Source organism: Nannospalax galili, unplaced genomic scaffold (genome assembly GCF_000622305.1).
Source record: "Nannospalax galili isolate Female #2095 unplaced genomic scaffold, S.galili_v1.0 scaffold567, whole genome shotgun sequence".
NCBI lineage: Eukaryota > Metazoa > Chordata > Mammalia > Rodentia > Spalacidae > Nannospalax > Nannospalax galili.
Genome location: NW_008357638.1, coordinates 675,155 through 691,670, shown reverse-complemented (window position 1 = coordinate 691,670; position 16,516 = coordinate 675,155). Strand labels below are relative to the sequence as shown.

General features: G+C 44.6%; 1 protein-coding gene across 6 annotated transcripts in view; it reads left to right on the top strand.

Annotated features, from left to right (window-relative positions):
* The window catches only part of Nedd4l (NEDD4 like E3 ubiquitin protein ligase), a 364,487-nt gene that overhangs the window by 336,953 nt on the left and 11,018 nt on the right, over nucleotides 1-16,516 (top strand). For all 6 annotated transcript variants that reach the window (XM_008855365.3, XM_008855364.3, XM_029557321.1 and 3 more), the window contains 7 exons: nucleotides 1,262-1,332; nucleotides 2,878-2,973; nucleotides 8,948-9,021; nucleotides 11,347-11,407; nucleotides 13,253-13,312; nucleotides 14,756-14,863; nucleotides 16,398-16,494. In XM_008855365.3, the coding sequence (XP_008853587.1) occupies nucleotides 1,262-1,332; nucleotides 2,878-2,973; nucleotides 8,948-9,021; nucleotides 11,347-11,407; nucleotides 13,253-13,312; nucleotides 14,756-14,863; nucleotides 16,398-16,494 (567 nt within the window). The remainder of the gene's footprint in view (nucleotides 1-1,261; nucleotides 1,333-2,877; nucleotides 2,974-8,947; nucleotides 9,022-11,346; nucleotides 11,408-13,252; nucleotides 13,313-14,755; nucleotides 14,864-16,397; nucleotides 16,495-16,516) is intronic.

The window sequence follows — 16,516 nt, the reverse complement described above, 5'->3', positions numbered from 1 at the left end:
TAACACAGTGCTTGCATGATGGCCCTCTGCTGACACCTGTTTCTCTCACATGCCTTGTTGGTACTACAGACTCCTGCTTGACCCAAGGCTTGTTTGTTGCTCACCTGAAGCCATTTTTCAGCTTTCTCTGCTAAACCATCTCTCAGTGCAACTGCCCTCCTCCTTCCCCCAACTCTTCCCAAGCCTCTGTCCTAGTTCCATTTCTGTTGCCATGATAAACCATCCTGGCAAAAAGCAAATTAAGAGAGAAAAGGCTTTATTTGTCTTAAAATTCCTAGTCACAGTCCATCATTTTGGAGAAGTCAAGGCAGGAACTCAAGCAATGAGTCACATCACATCTACAATCAAGAGTAGAGAGAATAAATACCCTCACTTGTTTGCCGTCAGCTAGCTTCTCTATATTGTTCAGGACCCTCCTGCCTAGGGAGTGGTGCTACCCACAATGGGTTGGGTCTTCCTACATCAATGAACAATTAGGACAATCCCATTAAACACCCATCCAGGGCTGAGGTACCATTGCAGAAGAAGGGGCATAGAGTGGGGAAGAAGTTACATGACCATAAGGAAAGAGTCTTACAGGCACCTGCAACCTTGCTCCTATGAACTTACAGCAATGGTGACAGCACGCACAAGACCTATGCAAACTCAATCAGACGAAAACCAGCATAGACCTGGGGAAGTGGGCAGCAGGCCACAACTTTGGCAAGAAACTATTGGCAGCTGATCACTACTGGGTGAGGAAGAGATCTCCTTTAAGGAAGTGATGCTAGACAGGCTAAACAGGCTCCAGTGGATGAATTCACACTGAGGGACATTTGGGTATACAAACTTGACTCATTAGGCCTTAACATATATGACAAAATGCATAAAGTCCTGTGGGCAGGCTGTGGGGGTGGTACAGATGTGGAGGGGAGGGGCTAAATATGATTATGGTGTCTAGTATGAAATTTACAAAAAAGTCAATAAAAATATATTAAAACAAAAATTAAGACAGTCCCCCATAGACATGCCCATAGGCCATCCTGATCTAGATAACTCCCCACTGGGACTCTTTTCCCAGGTGATTCTAAGTTGTGTCAAGTTGACAGTTAAAACTAACCAGCATACCCTCCTCTTGCTCATGGATTACTCTAGAAGATCCTGGATTATTCTATCATGGCCTCTTTGTTCATATGGAAAACAGTTTAATCTTTGATTTCATGTGCTGATTCACAACAGTGTTGAGGACTTGAAATTGAAACAAGTTTTCGTCATATTTCAGGTTTCTTCATTCGACCATTCTACAAGATGATGTTGGGGAAGCAGATAACTCTGAATGACATGGAGTCTGTGGTGAGTAAATGCATCTCATGGTGCAGCCATCACAGGTATAGCCATCACTGGTCACTCGTGCCTTATAGATACATGTCAGAAACCATGTTTGCATCACAGCAGTTAATAGATGTTGTCACTCTGTGTAAACAATGGAGAGGAATTATTTGCAAAATTAATTGATCTCCCCAAATTCTATAAAGCAAATCATTCTTCACTTCCCTAAAACCACTTAGAGTGCATACATCCAAGTCTCCATTCCCTCTGCTTACCCAGCCAAGACTTAGTGAGCAAATTAAATCCAAGGGACAGCTGGAGACCTGGTTGTATCCTTGTTTTCCATCTGAAATTGCTAAGAGTCAATGTTTAGAGATTCAGCCTTCTGTTTCTGACCTCACAAAAATGGTCGGGGCAAGGCCAAAATAGTAGGATGTGTGTCACATGGTCATTTAGACACAGAAGACCACAGAATGAGAGAGCAAGGCCTGAATAGTAGAACAGGTCTTCCAGAAGGTGACGTCGTGTTCACGTGGCACAGTGTTTACGATTCCCTGGACTGACTGTACTCGAGTAGGAAGAATTTCCTACACAAAACAAATGACTTTCTTTTCATAGTATATTTGCATGCCTGGGCTTCTGTTAATTTACCTGTGCATACCGTCCACCTGTGGAGTGTGTAGGCATTTGCCTGTGTGCCCTAGGAGCATCTTTTTGTCCACTTGAGGACTGGCCATTCTGCTTCCAGGTGGTCACGAGTTAGAAAACTGTGCATCCCTCAGTTTTGCTGGCATACGAACTGTGTCTTGCACAGAGTTGGGAGTGTGAACCGTGCCCCTGGTACTGGCCAGCACTGACCCTGTGCTCCTCACCCTCACAGGAGAGGAGAGGTAACAAGCTGCACTCTGGACCTCTGTGCCCTGTGCAGCCTGGCTGCCTGGTATCTACAGCCTTAGTTCAGTCTCACATTCACTTTGTCTGTCGTTCTATCCTGAGGAAGCTAAGAGTATCAAATGCTGGTAGGGAAGAAGGTTGGGTCAGGGGTATCACTGTGTATGTAACACAGGCTGGCCTCAAATGCACAGTCCTCCTGACTGCCTCCCAAGTGCCGGGATTAGAATAGGTGTTCGACACTATGTCCTGCTCTCAAAATTGCTCTACAAGTCTAATTTAGTGGTACCTATTGGCCATTAATGTTTGGGTTTGTTTTGGGTTTTTTGGTTTTTTTTTTTGAGATTTATTACAAGCACAAAAATCACCTGTAACTCCCACTTCAGGGGATCCTACAACCTTTTCTGGCCCTGTGAACACTCGCACAAACGTGTATACAGACACACATACTCACATACACAAAAATAAAAATAAAATAAATCTTTTAGATAAATAAGCAGGAAGAGGTGGTTTTGGTGGGGAAGGTACCATGATACACCACCATGATGTTGCTGAATAGAGTCACCCTTGAGCATTGTGCATGGAATTCCCTTAGAAGAATTTCATTCTTTAAAGGAACTGAGCAAGTTTATGTTCCAAAACAAATGCTCATTTTTTTCCTCTGTGTCCTCTTTGTAGGATAGTGAGTACTACAACTCTTTGAAATGGATCTTAGAAAATGATCCCACCGAACTGGACCTCATGTTCTGCATAGATGAAGAAAACTTCGGGCAGGTATGTGAGGCTAACTCCTGGACCTCTCACACAACGTTTCCTTCCTATGGGCTGCAGCACAGCATGCTGGACAATTAGAATCATCAGCTGATTATTAGGGCTGCCTTGTGGCAGCACTGAACTGTCATGCCAGGACACTAGGTCCCCCTCATAGCCCTTTCTCTCTCCCAGCAAAGCTAGGGAATTGTAAGTGCTGGCTGGGCACCTGCTAGCACTTCTAACTCATGCCAACCAGACCTTGGTGCCGTGCTTTCAGAATGTTATTCAGAAAGTGGATTATTCACTTTGCAGGGTGAATGTGTGGCCAAGTATATGTGATGCCCAGGACAGTGGAGTTTTTTTTCTTCACTTTATGGCTCTATTGTTATGGTAACATGGCTCAGGTTTTTTTACTGGTCTGCCTCCATACCATAATTCAATGTGGATTCATCATGAAATTTGCTTCCAGGGCTAGAGAGATGGCTCCGTGGTTAAGAACATTGGTTGTTCTTGCAGAAGACCCAGGTTCGAATCCCAGCACCCATATGGCAGCTAACAACTGTCTGTAACTCTAGTCCCACAGCCTCTTCTGACAGCCTCTTCTGACCTCCGAGGACATTGCACGACATGGGTGCACTTACCTACATGCAGGCAATACACGCATACACATAAAATAAAAATAATAAATAAAATTTTATTTAAAAGTTGCTTCCAGAGTTAAAGGCACCTGTTTGAGATTCTCATCACTACAAGATTTTAAGCCTATTTTCATTTTAAATTTGAAACCTTTGATTCTTTTGTCCCCTGGTAACTGCTTCTTGGTAGATATTCTTAAGGTAGTACCTGTCTTCCCAAAAGCCCAGAGTTGATTCCCGTTTCTACATAGCTTGACATTAACTGGGCCACAGAGTTCATTGAACATGAGTGTGGGCACAAGCTGACACCTCCCATTCACCAGTGAGGACAGAGAGGAGCCACAGTGCTGGGATTGGGGCCCTCCCAGGGGAGCAGATAAGGATCCAGAGCAACTGTTGGAGCCAGGAATAGGATGACGCCATCTGGCTAGAGAGGGTGAGACTAGAAAGCAGCAGATGAAAGATGGGTGCTAGAGGGACAGCTGTGTTTGCTGTGCATCAGAGAAGGCATGGCCTTGGAGGAATCTGAAGTATAAGTCTGTTAAGAAAGAAAGAAGGAAAACTGAAAGCATTTCTCCTCCCTGTTCCCTCCTCTCATCCATACCTCTTTGTTTCTTGACTCTGTCACATCACAGCCTCCTGCCTGTTGGTCTTGCCATTCCTATTTTCCCCTCCTCCCAATCCTCTCTCCAGTACCCCATTTGTCTTCCCCATAGGTGGTTACTCCTGAAGGACACACGACTTTCCTTGTCATCTTCGGCGCAAACCTAAAACTTGCCAAAGGTTATGACCCCTTGTGACCTAGTGCCACCCACTTCTTACCCTATCCTCCGGTACCCCTTCCGCTCAGGTTCACACCTGTAACTAGCCTCTAGCATGTCCCTACATGTGACCTTAGTGCCATGGTGTTGGCAACACCATGTGCCCTCTCCAGACCCACTCTCTGTCCTTTCACCTTTCATCCTGTCTCCTCTGGTCACGAACTGACTCTCTGTATACTGTTAAGTCCCTTGAAATTTTGTCTTGGTGTCTCAGGGCTCACCACATAGTATATGCCTATTGCACAGATAAACAGATGTGGTACTTAGCACACAGTAGATGCTTAAATGTAATTGCTGACTGACAATTTATATAGACCTTGATTAAGACACTATCCAACCTTCTCACCTCTCCCAACCAACCCTCTGCAGAACTGTTAAGCAGCTATGCAACTGATTGCTACTCAGGATGAGTCCATGCCCCCAAATGCCAAAAGGTAGCCACTTCTTCCATGGAGTAGAGCCACTGCCATTGGCCAGGTGAAACTCACACCACTCTGAGGGTGTGTGGAGTTACCTTGTCTCACTGCACAGTTAGAAGTGACAGACCTTGAAGCTCAGTAGCTGTCACCTCATCCGATGGAACTGCAGCTGTTGCTGTTTGTTGTTGAGCGAGTTGTCTTCCTCCTGTCTCATGAGAGCCAAGGACTGTTGTTTGGCCTTCCATGAGGAGTTCTGCCAGAGAAGGTTGAGTTTGTGAGGAAGGGGTAAGCACAGAGAGGCCCGTGCTTTGGACACACACATATGCTAGCATTTATCCCAGAAGGAGATTTGGTAGAGTGGAACCAGGAGTTACAAGTTGAAGAGGCTGAGGTGTGAGCCTTCTGGAAGACATATAGTAGGAAGATAGGTAACAGCTCTCCAGCAAATCTGCAGGATTTGTCAGGGGAAGGCATGCCTTCTCAATAGGTGATTGTCCCAGCCAACCCATGGAGAGGGAAATGGTCTCAGACACCACCAGAGCCACAGTAGATGGCACAGATTAGAATTTCATAGAACTAAGTTGTGGGCCAAGGTACCAAAAAAGAGTCCTTAGGGAGAGATAATGAAGCAAGACTTCATTATCCCCTGGACTGGGGAAGAGAGCAAGTAGAAGGCAGACTCTGGCATGTGAGATAGAGGTAGGCAAAGCAGAGCCAGGGAGTACCAGACCAAGAGCATGGCGGTCAGGGTGACACCTCACGCCATCCCTAGCAAAGCTGTACCACCACTGAGAGCCGCGTAGGAAGGAGAAGGCAAACCTGGACAGAAACTGCCACGTGAGGCTGTATCCACACTCAGGGCCCATGTTAGCCCACAGGCCCACGTGTGGAGTTTTAGAAGCAGACAGAGCTCACTCTCCTTAGAGTCCCCTCAGAGTGGCCCATGTTATTTCCAGCTAACTCCATAGCATGAAGCTTGTACAGGAGCTCAGAGAGATGTGTGAGTCGAAAACTTTCAACTTGTGAGTGGTGAAGTTGACTTCTGTGAGGGCTACATGGCTCCTCATGGTTTCTGCTGATCTTTATAAAGAAGATGCTCAGACATAAACTTATAAGACTTAAAAAGAGAATTTCTCCAATTGCAGAGTTTTTGTCACAAGCACTTACTGCGCACCTGGTATGTGCCAGGCACTGTGTATGTCTTCTTCCTATTGGAGTCTTTCAAAATCCAATGTCAGAATGATGCTGTTGGCCTGAAAAGCCAGTGTTAGGCCAAAGTATATATTTAGTGGACCAGAGAATGGATGAGGCAGGAATCTGCCTAAAGAGGAGATAAAGGAAGAGGGACACCCAGGTTCCAGTCCTGACTCCATCTACAATTGCCTGTTTATCCTTGGTGAAAGCAGTTCCCCTCTCAGATATCCACCTCCTCCTTGGGGTGCTGCTCAGCTCCCGTTGGTGTAGAAATGGGTGCAGCCAGGACTGACTCCACCCTGGCTACGTCAGTGCGGAGCTGCCTGCACCTCTTGAGCTACTTTGGGCTATCTGCCCTATGGTATGGTAGTATCTGCAGCTAAGGGAATACAGACACAAAAAGATCAAGTCAGATGCACAGGAGGAAATGGGGGACTGCCCATTTCCTGGACATGGCGTACTGCCCATGGAATACTGGGAATGGAGCGTTGGCGTACTGGGGACCTGGACTTGTCTCCGACACACTGCTGTTCCTGAAATTACAGTTCCCAAGCACTACTTAGGGAGGCCTTATAAGCAAAGAGAAAAGGAAGCATGAATCCAGGAAAGTATGTATCATTGGGATTGTGGGTATTATTTACTCCCCTGCCTGGGATGTCAGAGAACTGTGGGAGGCAATTGGAGAGAAAAGATTCTGTCTCAGTGTCATTGAGGTTACTGAAAGTTGGCTAAATACTAAGAGATCGGCTTGGAGTGTGAGTGGTAGGTGCTGAGTAGAAGATCTCCATTACTGAAGGACAATCTCAGAGAAGAAATAAACTCAGCAGGGAAAGGGGACAACCGGTATGGGGCATAAAAGTGATTGCAAGCAATGTTAATGAACGCTTTCCAAAAATCTGGCAGAGAACTAGAAATGTTCTATAGGAAATGCCCCATCTCACTACCTGTTTGAAAGTGCTCTGCTGTGCTCCCTGCTGGCCTGGCCTGTCCATGCAGAAATAGATGGTCCCCAGCAGCAATTTGCATGAGCAGGGAGGCAGCAGCTGGACAGGGAAATGGGGCCAGGGTGCAGGCAGAAACAGGGTCCAGATCCCTGTCAGGGACAGGAGGGAGTTGAATGGACTCCATAAAAGTTGAGTTCATTCATGTGGTAGGAAAGTGAGATCCCTTCCCGGAAAAAAAGAGAAAAAAGAAGAATGCAGAAGGTCTAGGGAGTGAGCCATGAGATTTGGGGGGAACACCTCAGTATAAATAATAAGGGCCTGAATCAAGCAGACAGCAGAACATTTGGAGGCAAACCAATCTTCCACCAAAAGGCTCGCTGTCTTAGTTTCAGTAACTATTGCTGTGATAAAATACTCTGACTAAAGCAACTTAAGGAAGAAAGGGTTTATTTGGCTCACAGTTCCAGGCTATGGTCTCTCATAGGGAAGTCAAGGCAGCAGGAACCTGAAGCAATTAGTCACAGTGCATCCATGATCAAGTGCAGAGAGCGTGAATCAGCACTTGCATGCCGGTGCTCAGCTCCCATTCTCCACGCCTCCACAATCCAGCATCCCCTGCCTAGGGAATGATGCCATTCATGATGGGTGGGTCTTCTCACCTTGAGGAACATAATCAAGACAGTCCCCCTCAGACATTCCCACAGGCCAGGCTACTCTAAACAGTCTTTGAAACTCCCTTCCCAGGTGATTCTAGATTGTGTCAAGTTGATAATTAAAAGTAACCATCTGCACCCACTTGGGCAGGTTGGTGGAATTGCTGGAGCACCTTCTGCCAGAACAGATGCCAGTCTGTGTCTCATGTTAGAGACAGGACTGGGACATTTGTTCTGGAAAAACTCTCCCCGGACTTGGTTTACTTAGTACTAGAGCCTGGTGAATGACATCAGCACTCCAGTATGTCTGGCTTTCAGCAGGGACTCTGGGTGGAATGCCCTTCCACTTGTTTGCCAACTGTTGCAAGCTTTCTACAGCGAGAATAAACATTTTATTTACTATTTATTTATTTTATTTGTATGAATGTTATCCCTGCACATATGAAAGTACACCCCTGTCATGCAATGCCCTCAGAGATCAGAAGAGGGCATCAAATCCCCTGGAACTGGAGTTACAGATGGTTGTTAGCCACCATATGGGTGCTGGAATTCAGCCCTGGATTTTCTGCAAGAACAGCCAGTGCTCCCAACTGCAGGGCCATCTCTCCTGAGAAAAAACAGTCCCCTCGCCCACCTCCCTTATGCTAGTTATTACTCCATATATTAAGCAAGTGCTGGACCAAAGCCAGGAGGTGGGGTGAGGGATGCTTGGTTTTAACAGCCTTGTTTCTTTAGGTTGCAGGGTGACTGTAAGGGAGGGAGCTGCCAGGCAGAGAGAAGGGACAGTGGTCACTACAGAAATAAATTTATGCCTGAGGTCTTAAGTGTGTGTCCTTTCTTCCTTCTCCCCTTCCTTCCTTCCTTCCTTCCCTCCCTCTTTCCTTCCCCCTTTCCTTCTTTCCTTCCTTCCTTCCTTCCTTTCTCCATTTTTTTTGTTTTGGTTTTTCATTTTGGTTATTGTGTTAAGTCCCTGTATTTTGCCTCTTTGTAAAGAAATTCCATGCATTCTTCTTTATAAAATTTAATTTCTAGAAACAAATAGAGTGGGTTAGAATTGGGATATCTGTGGTCTTGATGTTACTCTTCTTCATTGTAGCTAATACATGAAGAATAATTAAAACTCACAAATAAGCATAAAATAATTTGTCTTTAATGATAATATCTTTAAATGTACCATCTTGGAACAGCTTTAAAGGCTCATTAGATATTCTCACATACACAGAGCCTATTTACGAGAAAATATTTTTGGATGAACTTTATCCTTTTCTAGGAAGACGTTGCTCAGTAACTTCATGATGTTGATTGCTGTGGTGTTCTTTCTAATTGCAGACATATCAAGTGGATTTGAAGCCCAATGGATCAGAAATAATGGTAACAAATGAAAACAAAAGAGAATATATTGAGTACGTATGCACATATTTGTAACTTTGTGTGTGGTGTATATGTTCATATTATGTGTGAAGGTGTGTGTATGAACATGTGTAAGTGTGCATGTGGAGGTTAGAGGTTGATGTTGGATGTCTTCCTCAATCACTTTTTTGAGACAGGGTCTCTCACTGAACCTGGAGCTCATCAATTCAACCACACTAGCTAGCCAGTGAGCTCCATGGATCTGTCTCCACCTCCCCAGTGCTAGAATTACAAACACATACCACACACCACCATACCTGGGTTTGTTGTTGTTGTTGTTGTTGTTTGTTGGTCCCTAGCACATGGGTGCTAGGGACCAGAACTCATCTCCTTAGATTTGTGCAGCAAACACTTCAAGCACTTTACCAACTGAGTCATCTCTCTAGCTCCTATAACTTGTTCTTTTAATAAATCAAATGATTTTTTTTTTGGTTGGTGTCCCTTCCCAAAACAACCCATGTATACTATGAATGTAAGGTTTTTGTCATTTTTCAACAATAGTAACTTCTTTTTGACTTGGGCTACTAGACAGGTAAATGTCGGGGAGAGAAGAGGTTCATTATTGAGTGAAATGGATGGTTTTCTTTGAAAAATAAATGGATGGCTTGCCTAAAATTTAGAATTGCAGCCATGGAAGTGTCAGACACTAGTGGGGTAAAATTAGGAACTACCAAAAATTAAACATTCACCTGACTTGTTCTCTATAATGGAAACTTGGGCAAATACTTAAAATGTATAGGAAAAATCCACACATGCAAACATAATGAATCATTTCTTATATTCATAATTTTTTAATTTCTATTTTTTAATTCATTTTATTTACATGTGTGTGGATATGGTGGGTGGGAGTATGCTACATGCCTGTGTGGAGGTCAAAGGACAACTTGCAGGAGTTGATTCTCTCCTTCTACCATGTGGGCCCCAGGGATTGAACTCAGGTCACCAGACTTGGTGGCAGGCATCTTTTCCTACGGAGCCATCTCACCAGCCCTGATAGTTGTAATATTATTAACGCAGTCTCCATCTCATTTCATGGAACAAAATTGACTCCTTCCTTAAGTGAAGTGTAGCTACTAAGTAATCCTGGACGTTTATAGCAGGCATAGGAACTCCCATTTGGGTCCATTGTATTTTCATCTTCAGTGTAACTGTATGAATCAAACATGTGATCCTGGGCTATTCTGAGGCCAGCCTGGCAGGATGTGATAAATGCAGCCGGGCTTGGTTCACAGTCCTCATTTCTGCCTGTAGGCGGGTTCAGCCGGCACCAAGCTCATTTGCTTTCCAGACTCCCTTTCAGCAAGCTGGATTCTTTCCTTCTCATTTGAAATAGGTCAGAGGGCCATCATATTTTAGTATAATCTAAAGAAAACCTACTATGTAATCAGGAAGAAATGGAGAGCCATGTGGATTTTACTTGGGAGACCCTGGCAAAAAAGGAAATTTGCTAGCCTTTTGTTCCTGTCAAGATAAAAGCTTATGACAGTAAATAAGCCAGAAGTAAGATACTTCAGTGATTACCTGTGCACAATAATTAGCACTTTTGTTCTGACCTTGGGCAATTTTAGTGGTTAACACCTGGCAGGCTGCTCCTCAGGACTGTTGTCATGGTGTCACCTCAGAGATGAGAACTGAACATGGATTGACCACACTGAACACTGTCTTGGGGAAAGAGATGTCAGTTACTTTCAAAGTTCAACCATTACAAATTTTAGTATTAAAAGTATTAGTGTGCATAATACATAGTGTGACATACATTTTTGGGGAGGGAGGGTGTTTTGAGACTGGGTCTCCCTGTAACCCCAGCTGGCCTGTAACTGGCATTGTAGACCAAGAGATCCACCTGCCTCTGCCTCCCGAGTGCTAGAACTAAAGGCGTGTGCCACCACACCCAGCTGACATACTCTCTTAACAAATACATGTACATACTTAGTAAATCTAGGTGGGTGTATGGATACATGTGTCTGTATTGTATGCCTACCTGTGTGATCATATCATGACTTTCTCCTTTCTTTGCCAAGTCACATTTGTGAAGCACTTGGACCCCCTGAGTCTTGATGTGGGCAAGGGAAAGCAGTTATACTCTTGAAAGTCTCCATGAGATTATAGATTTCATGGGGGTGTGCTGGCAGTTCTTAAAGGAATTCAGGGATCCACAGCAGGTGCACTAAAGCAAGCCCCTCGCCCCCACCCCCGCTTTGCCCTGCTGTTGCTATGGATTCTCTCACTTAGCCTACCTAAGGAGTAGCAGTCCCAGTTGTAAAGAGAGCAGTGAACACTGCGGTGATGGAGGTGACTTTGTTCCTTTTTTCTTGCAGCTTAGTCATCCAGTGGAGATTTGTGAACAGGGTCCAGAAGCAAATGAATGCCTTCTTGGAGGTAAGTATTGCTGTTGGGCTTAGGCTGGGGACACAATGTGGAAGGCCAGCACTGCTGAACTCACACTTTTGGCTACCTCCCAAAATGGGAGTGTTCCATGGTGTACAGCCATATTTTTCTGAAGTGTTCTTTTTCTCTGCATCTCTCATTTTTTAACTTGTATTAACTGCATTATTTGCTTGCTTGCCTGCTTGTTTGAAACAGGATCTCTGTAGCCCACACTGGCCTGGGACACATGGCAATCCTTTCACAGCCCTAAATGCTAGGATTATAGTGCCTGGCTCCTAACTTTATTTATTGATATTTTCATTTATTTACTTGTATGTGCACAAATGCACCATAGCACACATGCCGGTCAGAGGACAGTTCTCAGAAGTCAGTTTTCTCCTTTCTACATGTAGGTTCCAGGGATGGAACTCGGGTCATCAGGCTTTGTAATAGAGCGTCTTTGCCCTGCTCAGCCATCTCACTGACCCTCTGTCTATATTTAAGACTTTATTTTTAATTGTGTGTATGGGTGGGTGGTGAGTGGGTGAGTGTGCACATGAGTGAAGTGCCCATGAAGACCAGAAGAAGGCATCGGATCCCCTGGTAGAAGTGATTGTGAGCCACCAACATGGGTGCTGGGAACTGAACTTGGGTCTTCTACAAGAGTAATACATGCCTTTAAGTGCTGAGCCATCTGAGACCTAACCCTCCTCTAGCTATATTTACTGAGAAAATTTTCTCATACCTGATGTAGAGCCATTATGTTGAAGTTTTGGCAATGCCCAGAGGAGCTGCCTGCTGGTGTACACCCAGGATACTGCCTTCTCCTTCAGAACCCCACTTACACAACCCTGCACCTTGACTTCTGCAGAGCCAGTCCCTTTATGACTCTTTAAACTCCCCACGATTCTGCTTTTCATGTTCTGGGTTTTTATGTTAGATTCAAGTACCTGGCCCAGCTTTCTCCATGTGGGGGAGTGAAGCCACCACCTCTCCCACACATGAATCACCATGGGGAACATTCCCCAGCCTTTTCAGAGGGTGGGGGTTTTCACCCTAGAAAAGTGCTTCACATTGGCCAAAAGTGAAATTCCTTTTTAATGATGATGCTGCACATTGTTTAAAAACGATAGGAAACAGCGCAAACCCCAAGTTACTCATTTCCAGAGAACTGACACACAGCTCTCATTAGCAAATACTCTTAAGCTCAGTGCCTGCACATCATGAAGAAAGTCCTTGCCTGAGCAGAAAGCACAAATATTTCAGGGCCTGGGGGACATAAAATTTGAGGATGAACTTGACCGTGGCATCCATACTTTATTTAGATGAGAAACCCCAAGAAGCAGACTTCCAGCTCTGCCCGACAAACTGCAGCATTAAGAATCTCTTCTGGGTCACCCTCTAGTTAGTGACAGCCTGGCAGAGCCTGGCTTGCTGTTCCCGTCTCTATGCCAGCTCACACCGCCTCCTTTTCTCCTTCCATGCCTTCAACACCTTTATTTTTAAATGTGTCTCTTACACATCTGTGGTCTGTGCATTTTAGGACACACTGACTCAAAAAGTGTGTCACAAATTGCTTTTGAAATCCACCTGCCTACAGTATCCCATAGTATCATGCATGGGGTTTGAAAAAGTATTCAAGTTCTCGAACCTTCTAGATTGTACAAGCTTTCAAAACTTCTGTATTGTGACAATTGTTCTTACTGGAACTGTGGTCACCTGATGCTGTCACTACTGCATGAGCCGCCAGGAAAGAATGTGTTTATCCGGCTAACCAAAACACCTTATTTTACCCGTGAAATGGTCTTTTCAAAGAAAAAACTAGGTACTTATGATGTTTTTGTCTTTTTCTTTCAGGGATTTACAGAACTTCTTCCAATTGATTTGATTAAAATTTTTGATGAAAATGAGCTGGAGGTGTGTAGCTGTTCATAATTATTTTGTTTTGTTTTGTTTTTTTTTTTTTTTTTTTTTTTTTGAGACAGGGTCTCAGCTGGCAGGAACTCATTATGTAGACCAGGCTGTCCTCAGTCTCACAGAGCTCCACCTGCCTCTGCTTCCCAAGTCTGGATTTACAGGCGTGCTTCACTCCACCCAACTAAAATAGATGCTTTTAATTAATTTGCCAATGGCATTTTTGTATTTGCTCATCCATAACTTGTTGTGTATACTTGGATGAATTATGGTGCATGCTTTCTATTATGAGGTTTTTCTTCTCATCTGGAGTAGAGAGCAGCAATAGTAGCCAACCATAGACTTGTCCGTGAGAGAGCTTATGGCTGGTTCCAGTGAGCTGCATTTGAGTTCGTGGCCCAGTGCCCCAAACAAGGAAGATTTCTATGTCAGGAGCCTAGTTCACCACAGCCCTCTTGAGCAGCAGTACCTTGCTTGCAAGGCTGGCCCAGGGTCCTGTTGCCTCCAGGTCTCCAACATGAAAGGTTGGGTGGGGAACTTGGTCACAAGAAGATAGTAGTAAAAGTTGGCTTAATGGCTGTATCAGCTTCGAAGCATTGGTGCAGATGAGAAGGAACAACCTGAAAACCAAAGACATTTCCCTCCCTTGTTTGTGTCAAGACACAGAAGGAAGGAGGCCATGTCTGTCCACAAGCTACTGTATCCAAGTCATGTCTGACAAAGCATGTCTCATAAAATTTAAAGTCAGAGCTTCGAGATAGATGTCACTGTACCAAAAGCAGAATCACTGAAGCAGCGAGAAGCGAACGACCTCCCTGGGGTGACCCAGGCAGACCTAGGAACCCAGTTTTCAGGCTTTAGGCATGGCTCTCTTTCTGTTTTAGTTGAGTCCCTCTGTGGGAATATCATATTCATTGGTCCACAAGAACCTGGAAATTTACATAGTAAAAACAGGCTTTAGACTAAATACTGATTCAGGGGATCAGTTCCTGCTTGGATGGCCACAGGATGCTGGAAGGATTAGGTGTTTACTGTCACCTGAATTAACCCACCTAGGAGAGAAAGGTTGTTGGTGGCATAAGGACGAATTCTGATATCCGTATGAGTAACCTCTGGGGGGCAGCAGCCAAAATACTCTGCGTATGCTAAGAGAGTGTAAGGAGATCCAGGAGCATTGTGCTTGAAGTGTGCGGGCTGGAAAGATGACCGGTATTTTCGAGTATGAAATATCATGGCCTTGCACAGGGGTTAGACTTGAGTCACCCTCAGTCTCTGCCAACTCTGTGATCCCAGTGGCAGGGAAAGTTTACAATGTGCACCTGCATTCATTGGCACTTATGAATTGCTCCCTTACCTGCTTTGTGCAGTGATAAATGCTAGCACAGAGAAGGGTGTTTCTCAGTTTCATATCCTACCTCTTTTACACCTGATAAATTTCCTTACTAGTTGCTGATGTGTGGCCTTGGTGATGTCGATGTGAATGACTGGAGACAACATTCTATCTACAAGAACGGCTATTGCCCGAATCACCCTGTCATCCAGTGGTTCTGGAAGGTAACTCCAGCTCTCCAGGGCAGAGGCCCTGTGGTCCTTGTCTAGCCTTCCCAGGACTGATACTGGAAATTGGAGTCTGCTGGTACTTGCAGTGTGGTGAGGAGTTTAGGGGAACTGAGCCAGAAGCCCTTATTATGACTTCTTTGTAACCTCAAAGAACATTGAGACTTGACTGAAGTCAATCCCGATAAAAGAGCCCTGTTCCATCTCCACCATCTGGGTCAAGTGACTCCTATTTGAGGAACCCATTAAGGCATTAACTGGCTTACAGCATCCTGGACCCAGGTCTCTGCCAAGGAAATTGGAATGGGGGCTTCCTTGGGATTCATTAATTCCAATAACCATTTTGATTTTTATCTTACAACATCTTTGATTTACTGTCTTAAAGAGGGCCAGTATTTATATTCTCTTGGGCTCAGGAGCAAAGTAAAAGAAAGGGGGAAAAAGCTAATCCCTCTACCAAAAAGCAATTATGTGGTTATTTACGTACAAGAAAAAAGGAAATCATCCCTACATGGTGGCACATGACTGTAATCCCAGCACACACTCTGGCACTCAGCTGAGGCAGAAGAATTGAGAGCTTGAGAGCCTAAGCTATCCAGTAGGTTCTGGGCCAGCCTGAACTTCCTCTCAGATACTGTTCTGTTTTGGTTTGGTTTGGAGTTTTTTTTTTTTTTTTTTTTTTGGTTGCTTAGTTGGTTGAGTTAGTTTGTTTATGACAGTCTCACTGTGTTGTCCTGGCTGGCCTGGAACTTCCTATGTAGACCAGGCTGATCCCAACCTCATAGAGATTCACCTGCCTCTGCCTCCCGTGTGCTGGGATTAAAGGCATGCACCACCAAGACTGGCAGTCACCGTCTTTAAAAAGGAACCAAATTAAGAAAGAAATCAACTACCTTGTTTTAATTTCTGAATGTCTGTTATTAATATTTCAAGTGCCAGCAAAAATAAAGAGAAGGAACCTGACTCTTCAAAGACTATAATTCAGCTTTGATTTTTGAATTTTTTAAATAGCAGATCAAATCACATGGGCAGGCAAGCCAGTTCAGTTCCTGTAATAACTTGGATCTGTGAGACACACAGATTGTCTCAGAGGCCTATTTTTGCCTCTGGTTTCCTTCTCTTTATAAAATGTTCTCTTTGGGAAATTTTCTGCAGACCCATCTCATCACCTGGCTTCCCCTGACATAGATACTGCTGAAGCACTGCCTGGCAAGAATTAGTTTCAAGGAGCCGGCAGTCCACAAACCCAGAAACCTGTGCTTAAAGCCATCGAAGAGTTTGCTTTTTATATCATTTATTTTGGCCTGCTGGTAAAAGAAGAAAGGGATCCAGTGATCTTTCCCTCACTGTGATGAGAGAGACTAGGATTGTAGCAGCCACTAAAAAGGGGACAAGGGCTCCTTTTTCAGAGTCAGCTGTATAGGTCTTCTTCCATGGCAGTATAAATGGGAATTAAGTTTGCCTGCCTGCATTATAGGAGCATATTCTATGTGTCACATGCGGACATAATGACCCTCTGCCTCTGTCACAGGCTGTGCTACTAATGGACGCTGAGAAGCGGATTCGGTTACTGCAGTTCGTCACAGGGACCTCCCGAGTACCCATGAATGGATTTGCTGAACTTTATGGTGAGTGACATGCTCCAGACTC